Genomic DNA, 16,266 nt, shown 5'->3' on the forward strand with positions numbered 1-16,266 from the left:
CCATCAACTTGCTTACAGCATCGACTGCTTACCTCATTGACCTACATCGCGATCTCAGCAAAGAAGTCATCTTTGCTCTGGATATCGGAATTTCCTTGGTCTTGTGACCTTCTGCTTCAATCTCGATCCATGCAGCCTGCTCTCGCCCCAGCACCGCATCCAAGCATGCAGTCCACTGCTCAGGTAAGCATATCTCGAACGCGTTTGTCATCAGATCTATATCCCGCGTTTGATACTTAGGGTTTTGGGAGTTCCTGGCGGTTTTTCTACGTTCCAGGGGTATTGGTGGTAGTGGTCGATGCTATGACGCGTCGGGACTCCCTTGTTTCTCATCGCCGCTCCCAGGGTCCTTTTGTCACTCTTGAAACATTGTTACTAACATATTGCTATAGGACCACGCGGACCAGGGTACGTTCAAAGTGAAAAGAGTTGGCAGGACTGATTTTTTCCACGATCGGGGTTCAAGACTTTGTAGTTCGAGGTTTTGAGGTTTCACGGTCTTGTGGTTTTCAAACATCTCCCTGCCTTCTTATACTTCCCAACTTAGGGTTGTGCCTCAACATGTGATCGGTTCCTTACTAACACACCTTATAGTTCTCCATGACCAGCTTCTAGCTGCTCAGCACCACCTGCAGGGCCCTCGTCCACAGGGTGCCCCAGGCCAACAGCAGCATCTTCAACCTAACAATGCCAGTCCTCGTGACCAACCAAACATTGACCCAGCCATTTCGGGTGCCATGCTGGGTGCTCCCCAAACCCCAACTCAAGCCCAAGGCTCCCCACCATCTGATGGTGGTTCTAAGAGCTATGGGAAGCGCGAGCTCTCCACCTCTAAGCGTGCTGCCCAGAACCGCGCTGCCCAGGTATGTTAGCATTGATATGTCATCCAAACCCTCACTAACCGTCATTAAAGCGCGCCTTCCGCCAGCGCAAAGAGACTTATATTCGTAAACTCGAGGAAGAAGTCAAGAACATCGAGCCCCTCAAGGACCAAGTCAAGTCCCTGGTAGGAGAGAACTACCAGCTCCGCGAATACATCATTAATCTCCAATCTCGCCTCCTCGAAGCCCAAGGCGAAGTCCCCGAACTACCAGCCAACATCGACCTAAGCCAACCCCGCACAACGGAGATGGCCCTCGCCTCAGCAGGAGTCCAGAACACCAGCCCCTCAGGCTCGGTGCCGGCCTCAGGAGCCCCTCAACACCAGGGCTCGGTGTCCGATGACATGAACTCTTTGAACCGCATTGCGGCCGCTACACTGGGTATGCGCAAGCACCCAGATGACACTAGCTTCCTTAACAACAATTTCCAGCAGAATAAGCGTGTCCGCTCCGATGATGGCCACGATGCCTCCGACGTCGTCGCTAAGCAGGAGGCTACCCATGGTCTTCCTATGGTTAACTAGGTCTTGTCTGCGCGCTTGCGCCTCCTGATTGCGGCTTTTTCATCACTTTTCGATACCCGCATCTTTTATTCTTTACCGCTGAGGTGTTTTTTGTTTTGTTTTTGCCTTGGCGAAATGGACCCTTACTGCCACGTACTCCTGTCTCTTTAGCTTTATCTCGCGCTCTTTTTTAATCCTTTTTCATGCTTCTTTCATTTTCGTGTAATGGTGTGTCCCCTGGTGCCTGGCTTTGCGACTCGGTGGTGTTCTGAGATTTCTTACCTGTTTGTCCGCCAGGACAGATTGAATGGAGTATTTATTTTTACTACGCATGTGATGAAGACCTTGAATACGATTTATCTCCTTATGCAATCCTAGCACGTGTTAAAGTGTCATTATCTATGACCCTCTTACCTCGCGTGCTACCCCATCGCGGGAATAGAGGGTACATTCGCAGACCTACGCATCTAAACCCCTATCAACCAAACAAGATTGCTTATAGATTAAAAAGCATACTTAGAAGCATCGAGACGGATGGATAATATGCCTACTTAGTTAGCAACATTCTCGGGCGCTTCGATGGGCATATGTCAATTGTGCATTAGTCCGCCCAATATAGATCATGCTAAGGGTTTGCCTATATATATTGGTTTCATTTAGTCATGGTTCGCACTTTTTCGTGGCTGCATCGTATTCAGGACGTCTCTAGGTAAGCAAAGCCGTAGACCTACATTAGTATAACTATAACTAATTAGAATCATAGTCAGTAATAGATTCGTTGACGTGACCTCTGACGTAGATCTCGTGCCGAGGTCTAAAATCTTGCCCCACTACTCCACAACTCCACAACTCCACAACATACCTCCTGGCCTAAGCCTATCATGGCGTGCCTCCTAGAATATGACCTAGAGAGGAGCGGCATTTCCGCAAAAGAGTTCGTGAGCCAGTCGGAGTCTGATTCTCACGTCTTAAACGCAATTCGCAGCGCATCTGAACCTCAGGTATTTGTATACACAGACTTGAGATTACTATAGGGAGAGAGTATAGAGGATAGCAGATTTGGATAATGAAACCAAGGACGGATATTCTACTTGGTAAGTGACTGCAAAGATGCGCTCTCGTTCATCAACGCGGATTCTCTTAGCAAAACTTATAAAAGATCAGTGATTTGAACTCGCTTTTTGTTCACTGTCTCACAGAGTGTGGACCAATCGCCCCAGAAAAAGTCTTCTCTCCTCCTCTTGTTTAGGAGGGCCACCTGTCAAACATAATTTCTGAGTCCCTCGTTTTAAGGCTAAACAATTCTCTTGAGCGTTATCTAGTATTTGTTTCCTAGAGGATCTTCCTATGTTTCCCTTTGGTTGTAATGCCCGAAACACGGCGTCAGGATCATCGTCAAGACCATGGGAAGAGTCCAAATCGTTTAGGGTACAGCGCTTCTTTTCCCAAAGGACCCCTATCATTCTTCACATCAGGACCCAGACCTCTTTCTCCGGTCAAGTTACGACCGTCGAACAAGACTCATGAGCGGTTCTGCTGAACTCCATGTCCGGTATAGACGCCTTATGGCATACCAGTAAAGCGTCAACGAGAAGTATGTTCAAGACCTCGAGTTTCGTTTCATTAGTTAGTCTACTAAACACTGTTAGGAGGGGTTTCCAGACCCTATCGGAACTGCAACGTAACGATTCGAATTGCCATGATACAAGGACTTAGCAGATACTAGTGCCTGCTCACTTAAAAGCTGATATACATGTATAGCTTTACTTTGATAGCCACAAACAGGTCTAGTGACGCCAAAAACAATTATTTGATATATTTCATACCGACTATACAAATATATATCCAACCTACCCATCAAGCCTGTACTCCTTAATAAGAACATCAGCACAAGTAGCACCAGTAACATAAGCCGTAGCCTGCGTATGATTGTTCGTCAACACAGGCACGACGCTCATATCTGCAACACGCAGACCCTCCAAGCCGCGAACCCGGAACCGCCCATCAACCGCCACATCGCCGGCGTCGGCCTTGCCCATCTTCACCGTGCCGGTCATGTGCCAGCTAGAAGAAAGGAAGCTCTTCCAGAACTCGAGGATGTCCTCGTCGGAATCGGAGGCCGGGCCGATGAGCGTCGATACGGTATCCTTCGCGAAGGACTCCGTCCGACTTACCTCGAGGAGATGTTTGTAGATTTCGATGCAGGCGCGGCGGTCGAAGGGGTTCTCTAGGAAGCGCGGATTGAAGAGGAGGGGTATGTCGGGGTTGGAAGATTGAAGGCGAACCTCGCCAAGGGATTGCTCGTTCATCATAAATGCTGCTAGGCCAATATAGCTATAGTCTTTGAACATGTCTGGGAGCATGAAGTGGATGGGGAGGTGGGTAATCATTTCGTAGTGCGGGATTGTTTCGCGGTTCATGAATTCCTGGACTGAAGCTGAAAGGGCTTTGAATTCCGGCGTTGAGGTTATGCGCTCTGATTTGAACCAGCCGCAGCCGACTTGGCAGCCGTATCGTGTCCACATGCCTGTGTTACTTTCTTCCCATTGCTGCATTGCCGCCTCCATCGCGGCTGGGTCTTGGAAGAAGGTGTTGCGGTCATTGGTTTCTGGGTTGCGGGCGAGAATTAATGGAACAAAGTAGTGGTCGCGGAGACCTTGGCCAACGGCGGGGATATCGGCCACTACTGGGATGTTGAACTTCTCCAGATCTGCGGCTGGCCCGATGCCGGAGTGCATGAGAATCTTCGGGGTATCTAGCGCGCCCGCAGAGAGAATTACATCCCGAGAAGCCAGATCTGTAAAGTCATGTCAGTGGTTAATGGATACATTGCGAGTTCAAGTAACGCACATTGGCTGCCCTGAGTTTCGACCCCAATGGCCCTCTTGCCCTGCAATATAACCCGTTGAACCGGGGTGTCCGTGACGACCACAAGGTTATCAGGCGCATCCAAAAGCAAGTCAGCAGCAGTGGTCCGCCTGCCACTACCAGCAGAGTTAATAGTAGCAGCCATGCCAAGTGGATTACCAGAATTGTGATCCAAATTGCGCTTGTGACCAGCAGCAGCGAATGCATCTAAAGAAAGCGACAAGTCTTTCTCCCAATTCACGGCATAACCGACACGCAAAGGCCCCGAGCTACCGTGGTCGGAAGCAACCGAGTTAGCATGCTTTGCATGCTCCGGGAGAGTAATAGTGCTATCAAAAGTCTCCAACTTCTTGAATCGGGCCTGCATCTCCTTCCAGCCGAAGGTTTCATCTCCCACGCTAGCAGCCCACTCGTCGTAGTCGTCCCGCGCGCCAACAGTGTACACACCGAAGTTGATGGCTGAGCCTCCTCCCAGGCCCTTGCCGCGCGAGTAATCGAGTTCACGCCCGTTGCAGTATTTCTGGGGAGTGGTTTTGTATCCCCAGTTCAGATCCCCTTCCATGAAAGTTGTCCAGCGCTTACCGTCGACTCGCAGACTCCGGTCGTCATTGCGGCCGCCTGCTTCGAGAAGTAGCACTTTGGGCTTTTGGGCAGATCTTGCCAGCCCTGATGCCAAAGCGCATCCAGCTGGACCGGCTGTTTATGCGATAAGTGTGGGTGATTGTGTAGTTCCTTAAGACATACTTACCTCCGACGACAATGAAGTCGTAACTGTTTTTTGTAGCTTCCATGTTGGATAAGGGCTTTGGGTATCAAATGAACAATACGAATGTTCGCTAAATATGTTCTGACAGAATGAAGAAGAGATGCGAAGTATATAGCCTCTTCTCTTTTCCTTTCAGGCCACCTATTTCTTTTCACGCGGGACGGATTTGTCTTGTAGTGGATAATCCTGCATGTAGACTAGCCAGGTACCCCTCTTTGCCCAGCACATGATAAAGCAGAGAGCCAATGTAGACTTGCTGCAAAAGTACCCAGATATTGATGGGGTGTGAGATCTCCAACCACACCACGCTGCCGATCTGCAGCGCTGGGTAAAGATATAAACCTAAGTTTTCATTGCATTATTCATGTTGTATTTGTTTTCATTCGCCAAACAAGCGGTTTAACCGGCTATCAAAGCCGAGGAGCTCGCTAGATTGCAGGGATGATGCAGATGATCAGTATGATGAAGCACCAAGAAAAGAAGTTTATTTCATTAGTGGGACCCGGGAACAGGGCTGGGATGCAGAATCAGCGGAGCTCGTCCGAGAGCGATTCTTTATCGTAGAGCATGACGCGAATCATGATTCCTGGCATCAATTCCATCTTGTTGACAGTTCGAAATCCCAAAGTTTTGTATAGCCCAAGGCCCATGACACTTGCTTCCAGTCCCACAGGTAAATTGTCCTGGCGCGCCTGCTGCAAGCCCCATTGCACTAATTGCTGACCTGGAATTGGACCTGAGCCGCATGGGAGAGGGCGAGTGGATGGACCAGAAGATCAGAGGGATTTGGTTCAAGAAGCCTCCTTGGGTGTCGTTGCGTCTGGCTCGAGAAAACAATTGATGGTGAATGAGCTGAATATAGTCTCACAGCCTCCAGCTTCGGAGTGAAGACAGACCTTGGGACTTAACCAGCGACAATGGATCTTAATTTGACGAATGTTTCTGAAATGCCCTATTTCCTCCATATCTATTAAATGATCACTGAAGACTTTGTGATGAGACACACATTTAGAATGTGAAACACTATTTATATATAGAAAGACACGTAAGAATTGACAAGATTGAAGTAACTAATGAACTATCTTATGACAGACACTCCGAATGCGACTGACTCTGCTGCTTTTTTATCTCTTACCACCCCCCAAGAATCAAGTCTCGATGACTGTACCTCCAAGCAGCCCAATTTCCCCCCCTCCCGGGTGACACTCGTTTCTATCCTATGCCAAATACCCTGACACTCCCCCATTCCATGCAGAGTCAACCCCCCTAAGCACATCCCTCCGTCCGTCTCCAGAATTGAACATATCTTCTCTCCCCCCAAACCTACTCTAAACCCCGAGCGGACCGACAAAGCTCCCTACTCCTCTTCGTCGCTAGGCACGCCCTACATTCCCCTAGCGCTCTTCCAATCGAGGTCAAACGCACCCAAAGCGGAGAGCGCAGCCATGATGGTACCGACGATGAGTACCCAGTGCAGCGCGGCTTTATACTCGACCAGAATGGCATGAAGGTCCTTGACGGGGACGTCGCTGCGCAGGTCGGTGGCACCGATGTTGACGATGGTTTTGGGGTCGAAGTCGTCGATGACGCGGTTCAGGCCGGCGAGGAGCTTCTGGCCGAAGACGTTCTCGCCGACGGAGACGAAAATGGCACCGCCACCGCTACCATTCTGTCATTAAGTGTCGTGGCTGCTACACCAAGGTGTCCTTGGCGCACCGAGGCATCCGAGTATACCATGATCTGATGTTAATTGTACTATTTTTGCCCGTTCCACGGCCACTTCCTTGTCCGGCTCGATCTTGATCTTCGAAAAGGCCTCGAGTCTCCAAGGAGGCAGCGGGGCGGGGTCAGTCATTCCTATCTCGTAGAGTCTCTCTTATGGTATTTAAGGTCTCTGCAAGTGGAAACCGCCGTACGACCCAGGATTGTTCCTTCGCCGGTCAGCGCGTAGTAGGGCGTCGCAGATCAGATGTTTTCGCGGCAGGGTGTGGAGTCTGATGATTGTTCTCTGTGCTCGGTGTCGGATACGAAGATGGCTGGGTAGAACGTGCGCCTCTTGATGCTTCGCATAGATATGGGAATTGATACCGACGGTGCGGCTCGGTTCCTGATCTGCACCAGCCTCGTATCACAACAGAGAAGATCTATTGTTCTCCAACCCATGTTAAATGCACCATATGTCTAATCAAATCCACTCGTGTGATCATCAGACCTTCAGTGTGAGGAGGAAGGTGACCAACTGCGAAAAGTAGAGCCGCGTCGCTGATATGGAGGGGCGACAGCGACCGTTGAAGGAAACGAATTATTAGGCAAGGTCCAAAATCGATAACAGTCCACCGTGGAGGTCAGGTAATGTGCCAATCTTTGAGGATCCACACTGCGATCGGGACAAATCAATGCCAGATAGCGATCTTCTATAGTCAGCAGTGTTCGCTGTAGAGCTGAGTACAATAATGTATTTTAGCCAGGGAATCCTCGATGGGTTGACGATGTAGTTCAGGGGCATGTGATTGATCACCATGCATCCACGTATGATTCCACGCATGATTCCACTGATCTACTTCGGTCCCATTTCTCTTCCAAACCGCATACCCACAGATCAGCTCACCGCCGACATTCCCCTCATTCTCCACAGCGACTATCATCACATACCCCGGAGTCACCAGTCTCTGCTTCAATCGGCGGAGAAATGCATACCGGAAGTCCGGGTAATGCTCATACCGGTGCGGACAGAGATGGGAAAAGAGTTCATCCTTCAGCATGGCCTGTGCGGCCAAATCTGCTACGTAACTCGGGAAGGTCCTGAACACAGGCTGGCCGAAGATGGACGGACATGAGCAATGCATAATAGTATAGCATGCAGGTTGGGGTTTAGACTAGCATGCAGGTTGATCAACAACCTTGGAATAATAATATATACAAGGTAGTCAGTTCTCATTGTATAATATTGTAACTGTAATGTGCCTGGACGAGACTAGCGAAAATGCACGGGCGCTCCTCCACAAAGAATTGGGCCCAATTGTAAGGGAGGTTCGAACCCCGATCCACCAAGTACCGGTGCCGGCGTTATTTAGCGCGTAAAAAGCCTCGGCAATTGAGACATCTACCATTTTGGACGAGTTTGTACTTGAACAGGGTATTTTCAAACGAAACATTAGTGTCAACTTAATATTTCGTACTCCGTATTTGATACAATAATGGTTGCATTTCGCCGCCTTCGATCAAGGAGGCCTGGGAATTGCAGCTTCCATTGGACACAGAGACAGAGACACGAAGGATATATGAAAATCCCATTGAATCTCATTTTGAACATCAATTGAATCCAAATGAACACAATATGAAGAGTGCAATGAATATTAAACGCAAAAAAAAAAAGACCAAAAGTTTCATGTGTGGCGGTTCCTTTCTTGGCTTAGTCTTGACCATTTCCCCGGTCCCCCGGATCCCTCTCTTTTTTTCTTCTTTCTGCCTTTTTTCCCGCTAATGTCTTTATGTCTTCAGTTTCCCTATATATTATTATATATTGGTACATAATTCAATTCAGCGTCTGCAGTGTCCTTGTTTGATATCGCCCTCGGTCATCCTTCTCATAAGGTTACATCCGCATTCTTCGGAGCGTCCCAAGATCCCTTTATCCGATCTCGAATTCGATTTCCCTACATTGTACTTGAACGAAGTACTCGAATCTCGACTTCGAACGCGATTGTGTCCCCTTCGGCAAATCGTGCCTGAATGATCGGTTGGAACTAGGACAGTTATAATGGCCGTGGAGCTGGTACAATTGGAACTACATATACGACTGGGGTTCTCAACGAGCGGGGCAAGGAATACATCATACCCAGTGGCCATTCCAGCTATCATATCCAGCCGGGCTAGGTCGGCGCGTCGACAATGACAAATTTGTCAGAACCACCCGATGGGATCCATGGGTATCATGGCAACAACCTCGCCGTGCGGATATTGATGATTGTCTTTACCTCCATCGCATTATACAACGCCATTGAATTGTTCATATTGTTGTTTCTGACTTTCACTCATTACCGCGGCCTCTACTTTTGGACACTTTTACTCTCGGTTGTTCTGGGAGTGATCCCCCATGCCATTGGATATCTGTTGGAGTTCTTTTCTCTCGCGCCGGTATGGGTTTCTCTGACTATCACCACCATTGGGTTTTATGTGATGGTACCGGGTCAATCCGTGGTCCTATACTCTCGGCTACATTTGGTAGTCCAGAGTAATACGATATTGCGCTTTGTTCTTTGGTTGATCATCGTCGACGCAGTCATCCTTTTGGTGCCAACGACCGTCTTCACTTTTTGTACCGCATACGTTGGTTCCCCGATAGTCATTCGGGGATACAATGTCATGGAGAGAATGCAACTGGCATGGTTTTGCGCCCAGGAGATGATCATCTCGGGCATCTACATTGTTGAGACCGTGCGATTGCTCAAGATGATGCCAGACAAAGATCGTCGACGAAGCAGGATCATGTACGAGTTGTTGGCGATCAATTTCGTCATCATCATTCTTGACATTGGCCTCCTCGTCGTGGAATACATTGGCTTTTACTCGTTACAGACAACTTTGAAGCCTATGGTGTACAGCATCAAGCTGAAGCTGGAGTTCGGTGTTCTGGGGAAGTTGGTTGCACTTGTACAAACATCTCGATCGCAACCTACCTCGTCCGAAAACGAAGAATATCCTGGCTTTGTGGATCCCACCCAGCTTACGACAGATGTTACCCACGCTGCCCCACGAGAATCCCGATCGAAGGGACGCAGGGGATGGAACACAATGTCTGTGGAAAGCTTGCCTATGTCCGAGCGCAGGATCCGGCCCTCTACACGATCAACCAATAACAGCCCGCATCCCTCATGAGTGAATGGGAATTTTTTTGATTCAGCGCATAGGAAGACTTTTGATCTATAATTTGTCGCAGGCGACGTCTGCACTGCTTCTCCTTTTTCTACATATACCTGGGCACGGAGAGGATTTGCACCCTGCCTGGCTTTAATATCACAAGCAAGCGACCGCAAACGACCTTCGCAACCCAGACAACGGTCACGCCCACAAGAATAACCATCCTCTGGTCACCTCGCGCCGTGCCGCAAAATTCGCACATGGAGAATCTGGTACATGTCCACCTCTGCATCCCAGCATGTGATCTCAGCAGCCGTGCTACCACTACGTGTTGGCCATACATAACTCGTGGCTAAAATACCACGGCAACTCTGCACCAGATCCATGACACAGGACTGCGTTCATATATAACACGTGTAAATCGACAATATAATGTGAAGCGATCTATTGACGCTACGGCCTATTCAGCCTCATGATGTAACTATACCTGTACTTTTATACCAATATTACGTCGCCATGACATATCTAGAAGATAACAATCAATCGCGAATTATTTGTACACATTCAAAAAGAAATGTTCCAAAAACAATCCAAAATGGGAACCGCAATCTCCATCCACCACGGCCCTTACGGGTCCATCGACCCATCCTCAATGCCAGGCCTCAAATTCCTCCGCTGATTGATGCCAGCCTAGACTCCATCTTCTCAGACAAAAACCGCATAAACCCATACTTCACCCCCAACGCCACAATTTTCATCGGCAGCAGCCCCCCAACAGAAGCAAGCCAAGCCGTCCCTCTCCTCGAAGTCCGCAGTCGCCACCTCTCCAAATTCCGCCACTAGATCTACATTGTCTGGGATATCGATCTCGGCCGCGACAAAGGCCTTCTCCAAACGTCATACGAAACGACTGCTCCCAGCGAGGATACCTCGCAAATAACACAGCTCTATGCGCCTGAGCGGGCAGTATCCAGATGAGGCTCACCGTTATATTCGAGGCTACGTCTAAGACTACGTTCAAGGCGGAACCGGGTCAGTTTGCTATGCAGGTGTGCGAGTTAAACACTCTGGATTTGGAGGGGAGGGACGAGGGAGATTTGCACATTGTTGAGATGGGGATCTTCTTGAATCAGAGGCCTGTTCAGGCTCACGCTGCTCGGATTCATATGCAATCGGCTTATGAGGCTTCGTAGATTGCCATTTTGATTATATCCCATAGTGTGTTCGACTTCTCCGGCCGACTGTGTAGTTGGTACGGAGTAGTTGCTTCTCCACTGCGGAATGCGGAATCCTGCGAAGACAACACCCCACTTAGTACATCTCTTATCTGCGGAGATGTTACTCGGCACTGGATTCCTTTCTTGGGGGTTTCTCTTGTCTTCGCATAAAAAGTTTCATTGTTCCCGTGCATAGATTGAGATTCACTCAAACAACATGTTGCCAGTGCAGGGACAAGCAGAAATTATCCAGAAGGTCCGCGGGGCCCTGGACAAGTATGAATCCAAGCTGAGTGAGATCAACCAAAAGGTATGTGGCATTGTCATTATCTGAATAATAGACTGTCTTGCTCAATTGCAACAGATCTGGTCGAACCCCGAGCTGGCTTTCAAAGAATACAACGCCCACGATAACATTTGCGAGATCTTCGAGTCGCTCGGCCCCGAATACCAAGTCCATCGCAAGGCTTATGGTATCGAGACAGCGCTCGAAATCATCTATAAGCGGGGAAATGGCGGACGTGTCATGGCCTTCAATGCCGAATACGACGCTTTGCCGGGTATGGGCCACGCATGTGGCCACAATCTGATTGCCACGAGCTCCATCGCTGCATTCTTAGCTACCTGTGAGACGATGGGCTCTTTGTACGTAGACCAAGTCGGATACTCTGTTCGTCTACTCGGAACGCCTGCCGAAGAGGGCGGTGGCGGGAAGCTCCTGCTCATCAATGCTGGCGCATATAAAGACGTCGATGCGTGCTTCATGGTTCATCCGTTCCCTGTGCTTTCTGGTGCGCCGGACCTCATCAGCTCGAGTTCTTGCTCTGGGCAGTATCTTGCGAATGATAAGGTCGCAGTGACTTTTACGGGTAAGCCGGCGCATGCATCTGCCGCGCCGTGGGAAGGTGTTAATGCGCTTGATGCTGTGGTGTCGGCCTATGTCAGTATTTCTATGCTCCGGCAGCAGATTCTGCCTACGCAGAAGATTCATGGTGTTGTGTTGCGGGGTGGGGAGAGGCCGAATGTTATTCCTGCTTCTACGACGGTTGAATATTATATTCGGTCGGACACTGTTAAGACATTGAAGCCGTTGACTGAAAAAGTGCTTAAATGCTTTGAGGCTGCTGCAATTGCTACTGGCTGCACAGTGGAATACGAATGGTATGGAAACATAGCGATGCGATTGGATAGAATTTATTGGCTAACTTGCATAAAGGGAGGCTGCATACAAGGATATGAAGATCAACAAGCCTATCTGTGACAGCTACGTGTCTGCCATGAATGCTATGGGCCACAGCACTATTTTCGATGCCGCAGGACAGGAAGGAGGGTTGAGTGGAGGATCTACTGATATGGGTACGTTCTGATTTTATTGTTTTATTTTGGTGGCTGGATGCTGATTATTTACTCCAATCAGGTAATGTTTCGTACGAAGTGCCTGGCTTCCATGGTGGATTCTATATTCATGCAGATGGGGTCAATCATACACCTCAATTTACAGCAGGTGCTGGATCTGAAGACGGGTTCCAGCGTAGCTTGCATTGCGCAGCGGGGATGGCGGTGGTGGCGTCCAGGGCTTTGGTTGACGAAAACTTTGCCACTGCCATCAAGTCGGACTTTGAGAAGGGCCTGTGATAGTAAAAGTGAGCTAGAATAAACGAAGCTCTCTCCTAAATCAAATCTAAACGAAGTGCATCGCGAAACACTGGGACTCATCTACGATCAATAATCCGGAGAGGTCTATTAGCAATAGTTGCGGAATAAAGCGCTTATCGTTCCGTATCTTGATGCCTCGAATGCCCAGATGCAAAAGTGGCTTGAACTGTGCGCTCAATGCCGATCGCTGACAGCTTCAATTGCCGAACTTGACATCCGCTGAGGGGAGAAGTGGGTTCTCCCCCAGATCGGGTCCGTCCCAGTTGCGACCCCGGGGTCTCAATTGTTAGATGTAAGATCCTGGGGTGCCGACATAGAAGCCCGATTGGCAGGCTCGCCAATTCTCCACGATTGATATGGCGGGGAAGTTTCCATTATCATCGAAAACTAAACAGGCCATGTTCCATTGGTGGAGGCATCTCATCTTCCCCTTGAACGGTGGGACAGGGCCCACTGCGGAAAGGAGGCGGGCGTCAGGACTGGTAGGTTTAAGCGAATCTTCTACTCGAGATTTCTGCGTCTGGAAGTCAAGAGCGATACCGGCTTCGTTGGGCTTTGAATAAGAAGAGGCTGGCGGGGCTTCGTTGGGGGTTCTTGTATCGCTCTGGTGGACCTGCACTGGTGTGGATTTTACTATGGAGCTTCAACAATCGAGCATGGATGAGAAGAATATGAAAGGTGAGGGTGAGTCACTTGGCCGGGATTTGGACCTTGGTCAAGTGCTTGCTATCCAAGCGACACCCGAGGAGGAACGGAGAGTGCTATGGAAGCTTGATCTTGTGTGAGTACTGCAGGTGGCGATGCGTGATGGCAAATATCTAACAATGCAAAGATTGATCCCCTTGATGGGAGTTGCATATTTTCTCCAATTCCTCGATAAACTCGCTTTGAGTCAGGCGACATTGTTCAACTTGCGACAGGATTTAGTATGTTTCTCTGGTCAGGTCTATTCATTTGTCCAATACTGACTGGTGTCGTAGAACATGCATGGAAACGAATACTCCTGGGCGTCTGCCATCTTCTATTTCGGATACTTTGCATGGAGCTGGTACATGATCAAATCTCCTGGATATTAATTCTATACTGATTATCCACAGGCCAAGTTCGTATATCATCGTTCGACTTCCGATTGGAAAATACATCTCATGTTCAGTGTACGTCAATTTCCTCTGAAATTACGAACACAGACTAATACAGCCAGGTTCCTATGGGGTGGTATTCTTATGTGCCATGCTGCTTGCTCTAATTGGAGTGGACTAATGACAGTCCGTTTCTTCTTGGGTGTTGGTGAAGCGGCCATTGCACCGGGATTCACGTTGCTTACGGGCATGTTCTATAAACGTGAGGAGCAACCCCTTAGGTATGTCTTCTGATTTTGGAAATTAAATACACACTAAATTTTCCAGACAATCTGCCTGGTTCTTTGGAAACTGTATCGCCGTCCTCATTGGTGGATTGATTGCCTATGGTATCGGAACTATACACACATCTGTTATCGAACACTGGAAGCTGCTGTTCCTTATTCTCGGTGCCATAACTTCGTTCTACGCCATTGTCTTGTTTGTCCTCCTACCGGACTCGCCTGCCAAAGCCATCTTTTTGAAGCATAACGAGCGGGCTATCGCTGTGCAACGGACGTTGAAGAACAAGACAGGTGTGATGGATACCGGTGTTTTCAAATGGTCGCAGGCCCTTCAGGCTCTTAAGGACCCACAAATGTGGCTTTTGGTTCTAAATTCATTCACTTCAAACCTGGCCAACGGAGGTCTTACAAGTGTTAGTATGAATTTCTCCTCCTTTGAGATATATGCTTACAATCTTCCTAGTTTACATCGATCATCACCGCTGGTTTCGGGTTCACTGATTTAAAGGCCCTCATTATGCAAATGCCCCAAGGTGGTGCACAGATTGTATTCTTGCTCATCACGTCAATTGCCACAACATTCATCCCATCATCCCGTATCCTGGGAATGATCCTCAACACCATAGTTTCGATTGTGGGTCTGATTCTCATTTGGAAGCTTGACCCTAACGATCAGGTCGGGCGAATGGTTGGATTGACGCTGGCCGTTGTCTATGCGATCAATCTTCCTATCTCTCTGAGTATTGTGACATCGAATGTGGCCGGATTCTCCAAAAAGAGTGTCGTAAGTTCGCTGTTGTTTATTGCGTACTGCATTGGTAATATTGTTGGGCCTCAATTCTTCTTGGCATCAGAGGAGCCATCGTATCCGGTAAGTATTTTCATCTCTTCTGAATTATTTATTGAGAGGAGACACCGAGTGACTGACGTTGCTACTTGCGATAGACTGGCATCAAAGCCTCAATGTCAGGCTTGGTACTGAGTCTCTTTTTCCTTATCAGCTTATATTCATATTACACCTGGGAGAACCACCGACGGGACAGGCTGTATGGTTTGCCGGAGGAAATGACTGTAGGCGCAGAGCTGCAGGATGAGTTGTCAAACAAGACAGATCGGGAGATTGAAAGCTTCCGTTATCTTCTCTAGACGAGAAACCTTTCCTTAAGGATATTGTTGTAAAGAATTAGTATTAAGGAATCGTGCTGTACAAACCGCATTCCAATTGTCTTTCTAGTATATTTTCATCAATATCCTTTATTCGGTGATATTTCTGAAGGTGTCTTTGAGATACCATAAAACCTTCAAGCTCTAACTGTCAATAATAGAATATCGCAAAGCGAAGATCGTTTTGACTCCACAATGATCTCATTGTGCATCTGAATATGTAGTCATATTGTACAATATTGTATACACAATGTGGATTGTAGTTTGTAGATTGCATGTGTGAGTGCGTAGGTGTTTTAGGCAGAAACGTCACAGATGACATCACCCAACATTCTCTTAATTTGATTGGTTGAATGGGAGTTTACTTGAGAGCACTTTCAATTTGCATGACGCTCTAGGTTAAATTGTTTGTAAATTGTTTGTATCCATATTACAAGGATGTCACATAGTACGATCATCTCAAATCTCAAACAGCCACCTCGAAGCCGAAATTGTTCCACTTTTCTCATCTCCTCTCGGCTCTTGGTCTCCGCACGGTTGTAGTTCCGCCAGTCATCGGAATGTACCGTATGTCATTTGTTCTCCTCGCTTTCGAAGATATCCAATGATCCATAGGCTTTGAAGTGGATTGAACTGTATAGACTTGTGCTTCCGCGTCTACACGGCCAATTATCTTCAATTATGAGAATTCATCTGCGCTGACAGCGGACGAAAATCATTACTGGATCCAATCAAATTGGATGAAAGAGGAAAAATCCCTGATGCCGGGGATAATTTTATTATTTGGCAATTTACCGCACATGCCTCTCCGCCTGCCCCTCCATACGGCCTCTATGGGTTTCTTGGTCTCTCCACTCCCTAACTCACCTCAGCTGTTTTTTTTTCCCAGATCTTCGGAACGACCGTTTCTTTCAAGGGTCTTGTCCACCCAAAGCTGCTTCTGATCTCTTTTTGTCTTGATCGACACCGCCGCCGTGATTCGATTCCC

At 48.3% G+C, this 16,266-nt stretch overlaps 7 protein-coding genes across 7 annotated transcripts; 5 read left to right on the forward strand and 2 right to left on the reverse strand.

Annotated features, from left to right (window-relative positions):
• Positions 1-129: 129 nt before the first annotated feature.
• Positions 130-1,405, forward strand: N7529_012078 (uncharacterized protein; the record flags this gene model as incomplete). Its single annotated transcript, XM_057247604.1, has 4 exons — positions 130-183; positions 393-408; positions 595-863; positions 914-1,405. 4 exons carry the CDS (start codon positions 130-132, stop codon positions 1,403-1,405), a joined length of 831 nt encoding a protein of 276 aa, XP_057092953.1.
• A 1,829-nt stretch (positions 1,406-3,234) lies between these two features.
• Positions 3,235-5,043, reverse strand: N7529_012079 (GMC family oxidoreductase; the record flags this gene model as incomplete). The annotated part of the gene is made up of 3 exons (XM_057247605.1): positions 3,235-4,181; positions 4,235-4,948; positions 5,001-5,043. The coding sequence occupies 3 exons, from the start codon at positions 5,041-5,043 to the stop codon at positions 3,235-3,237; spliced, it is 1,704 nt and encodes a 567-aa protein (XP_057092954.1).
• A 1,359-nt stretch (positions 5,044-6,402) lies between these two features.
• Positions 6,403-6,755, reverse strand: N7529_012080 (MFS general substrate transporter; the record flags this gene model as incomplete). The annotated part of the gene is made up of 2 exons (XM_057247606.1): positions 6,403-6,687; positions 6,735-6,755. 2 exons carry the CDS (start codon positions 6,753-6,755, stop codon positions 6,403-6,405), a joined length of 306 nt encoding a protein of 101 aa, XP_057092955.1.
• A 2,154-nt stretch (positions 6,756-8,909) lies between these two features.
• N7529_012081 (uncharacterized protein) lies at positions 8,910-9,896 on the forward strand (the record flags this gene model as incomplete). Its single annotated transcript, XM_057247607.1, has 1 exon — positions 8,910-9,896. One exon carries the CDS (start codon positions 8,910-8,912, stop codon positions 9,894-9,896), a length of 987 nt encoding a protein of 328 aa, XP_057092956.1.
• Positions 9,897-10,473: 577 nt separating this feature from the next.
• Positions 10,474-10,721, forward strand: N7529_012082 (uncharacterized protein; the record flags this gene model as incomplete). Its single annotated transcript, XM_057247608.1, has 2 exons — positions 10,474-10,511; positions 10,538-10,721. 2 exons carry the CDS (start codon positions 10,474-10,476, stop codon positions 10,719-10,721), a joined length of 222 nt encoding a protein of 73 aa, XP_057092957.1.
• Positions 10,722-11,312: 591 nt separating this feature from the next.
• Positions 11,313-12,730, forward strand: N7529_012083 (M20 family metallopeptidase; the record flags this gene model as incomplete). The annotated part of the gene is made up of 4 exons (XM_057247609.1): positions 11,313-11,405; positions 11,460-12,256; positions 12,312-12,451; positions 12,513-12,730. 4 exons carry the CDS (start codon positions 11,313-11,315, stop codon positions 12,728-12,730), a joined length of 1,248 nt encoding a protein of 415 aa, XP_057092958.1.
• Positions 12,731-13,407: 677 nt separating this feature from the next.
• Positions 13,408-15,260, forward strand: N7529_012084 (uncharacterized protein; the record flags this gene model as incomplete). Its single annotated transcript, XM_057247610.1, has 8 exons — positions 13,408-13,532; positions 13,584-13,677; positions 13,732-13,799; positions 13,849-13,905; positions 13,953-14,111; positions 14,158-14,527; positions 14,578-14,985; positions 15,060-15,260. 8 exons carry the CDS (start codon positions 13,408-13,410, stop codon positions 15,258-15,260), a joined length of 1,482 nt encoding a protein of 493 aa, XP_057092959.1.
• Between the last annotated feature and the right edge of the window lie 1,006 nt (positions 15,261-16,266).

Source organism: Penicillium soppii, assembly GCF_028829465.1.
Source record: "Penicillium soppii strain IBT 18220 chromosome Unknown utg000010l, whole genome shotgun sequence".
Taxonomy (NCBI): Eukaryota; Fungi; Ascomycota; class Eurotiomycetes; order Eurotiales; family Aspergillaceae; genus Penicillium; species Penicillium soppii.